This window comes from Mandrillus leucophaeus, unplaced genomic scaffold (assembly GCF_000951045.1).
Source record: "Mandrillus leucophaeus isolate KB7577 unplaced genomic scaffold, Mleu.le_1.0 Scaffold77, whole genome shotgun sequence".
Taxonomy (NCBI): Eukaryota; Metazoa; Chordata; class Mammalia; order Primates; family Cercopithecidae; genus Mandrillus; species Mandrillus leucophaeus.
The window spans coordinates 6,009,012-6,011,710 of record NW_012108363.1 but is presented as its reverse complement, the minus strand read 5'-3'; the positions used below and the strand labels follow the sequence as shown (position 1 = coordinate 6,011,710).

The 2,699-nt window shown below is 47.7% G+C and overlaps 1 protein-coding gene across 1 annotated transcript in view; it reads left to right on the top strand.

Moving 5' to 3' along the window:
- The window catches only part of LOC105529532 (chromosome unknown open reading frame, human C5orf52), a 26,123-nt gene that overhangs the window by 2,204 nt on the left and 21,220 nt on the right, over positions 1-2,699 (top strand). Inside the window, 1 exon segment of the mRNA XM_011966699.1 lies at positions 1,321-1,502. Within this exon segment, the coding sequence (XP_011822089.1) occupies positions 1,321-1,502 (182 nt within the window).

Below are 2,699 nucleotides of genomic sequence, written 5' to 3'. Positions count from 1 at the left end.
ACAGTGGTACGATAGTTCACTGCAACCTCCGCCTCGTGGGTTCACGTGATTCTCCTGCATCAGCCTCCCGAGTAGCTGGGATTACAGGCGCTCACCACCACGCCCAGCTACTTTTTGTATTTTTAGCAGAGACGGGGTTTCACCATGTTTGCCAAGCTGTTCTGGAACTCTTGACTTCCACGTGATTCGCCTGCTTCAGCCTCCCAAAGTGCTGGAACTACAGGTGTGAGCCAACACATCCGGTCCTGAACAATTATTTTTAAATGGACAAAACCATTTAAAGGTATATGTTCATAAAACTACTTCGTGGTGTAACCAAATTATCAAAAAGTGAAAACTCAGTGCCTGGAAGTGTTTCCACTTTTCACCGTTTTCTCATTTTGACCAGATTGTTGTATTTTCACCTGGAGTACTTGGCTCCATTCTAGCCCACCCCACCCCATCTTTCACCTCTCACCTTTCAGAGCCTCCTAAAACCCTTGGCCACCCCATACCTCCCTCACTTTTCTAAACTCCCCAAACTTTCTTCCAGAATTTCCCTGTTAACCAGCCTAACACCTGTCCAAGCTTTTCATTTTCATTTCTCCCTGCTCTAATTTATACTCCCCCAACCCCCCACCTCCCAGATCCCTTTGAGGCATACGCTCTAGAGCAAGTGCCCCCCAAGCTAAACACCTCTCAGATTCATCCTTCTGAATCCTACCCTACAACTTTACTCCTCTCCTCTAAGACTCCTCTCACCATTTCATCCTTAAGAAGGATCATCAAGATGACTGCTTTTGGCTGGGTGGGCGTAGTGGCACTTGCCTGTAATCCCAGCACTTTGGGAGGCTGAGGTGGGTGTATCTCTTGAGGTCAGGAGTTCAGAACCAGCCTGTCCAACACGGTGAAATCCTGTCCCTACTAAGCATACAAAAATTAGCCAGGCATGGTGGCAAGTACCTGTAGTCCCAGTTACTCAGGAGGCTGAGGCAAGAGAATTGCTTGAACCGGAGGTGGAGGTTGCAGTAAGCCAAGATTGCACCACTGCACGCCAGCCTGGGAGACAGAGTGAAACTCCGTCTCAAAAAAAACAAAAAACAAAAAAAAGGATGACTGCTTCTGAGGATGGTTCTGAGCTCCTGATTACCCTTCTCTTGTGGACTGCACTGGGCCCTTTTATATCCTCAGAATGGCTTTTCTTCTAGGTATCCATGAAATACCCCTTTAGCGTACCTTTTCCACAACAAGAAACTGTGGTTACTCCCTTGTTCTTCTGAAAAGTATGGCAGAGCTGCACTTGTCCTAAGAAACCTGGGGAAGCCTCAGCCACTCCCTCAGGACCCCGTCAAATGTGCTCTGGCCCTGGCTCCAGCCATCTGTAACCTGTACCACCTTTCCCTCCCTGCTCCAGCGTAATGAATTCCAGTGAAGCAGCAATGAAAAAAACTTTACCCAAGAGCCATTTATCTCGGGTGATTATTCATGATAACCGCATCGCACAACGAATCTATGAGATGGAGGTAAAGTAGCCACAAGCTTTTGCATTAGAGGGTGTTAGTGGCTTGACCCATATTTATTTCATTCTCCCTGTATCCTGGGGGATCATAGAGGTGATAGAGAGTCATCAAGGTGCCCTAAGGCAGGCCCCATTTTACGGAGGAGGCAATTTGATACTTGGGGTTACTGACTTGCACAAGGTTCCTGGGCTAAGGGAGCCAGAGGAAAAGACTCCATATCTCTTGGGTCTTTTTTTCTGAAAACATATTATCTATTTAGGGAATCCATGAATGGATTCTTATTTTCTCCTATACAAAGTCTGGGGTCCTAGGCCACATGCAGTGGCTCATACCTCTAATCCCAGCACTTTGGGAGGCTGAGGCAGGAGGATCACTTGAGGTCAGGAGTTCGAGACCAGCCTGGCCAACATGGTGAAATCCTGTGTCTACTAAAAATACGAAGATTAGCCTGGTGTGGTGGCACCTGCCTGTAATCTCAGCTACATGGGAGGCTGAGGCATGAGAACTGCTTGAACCTGGGTGGTGGAGGTTGCAGTGAGCTGAGATTGTGCCACTGCACTCCAACCTGGGCAACAGAGCAAGACGCCATCTCAAACAAACAAACAAACAAACAAACAAAAACAGAAAACCAAACTCTTGGGTCCTAGAGTTTGAATGGGCCTCAACACCATCTTGTCGATATTTTCCTTTAGGGATTATCCCCATTTTCCAGATGAGAACTGAGGCTCTTCTCCCACTTTTTGCTATGGACAGGTAGAGTTTGACCTGCTTACTTGAAATGCTGAGTGCTGTCACTGCACTATTCCCATAGACCCTGATTGATGCATTCATTAAACCTGTCCTTTGGGCCTGCTTGGGATAGGTACTGTATTGGGCACTAGGAAGAGACAAGTGAACAAGATGGACTCCAGGAACACACTCATTTTTTCAAGCGGAGCAGGGTGCCCAGGGTTGAGCTGCTGCCACCACCTTTTCTTTTTTGAGACAGAGTTTCACTCTTCTTGCCCAGGCTGGAATGGAGTGGCGCTATCTCAACTCACTGCAACCTCTACCTCCTGGGTGAAGCAATTCTCCTGCCTCACCTTCCCAAGTAGCTGGGATTACAGGCATGCACCACTAGCCTGGCTAATTTTTGTTTTATTAGTAGAGACGGGGTTTCACCATGTTGGCCAGGCTGGTCTCGAACTCCTGACCTCAGGT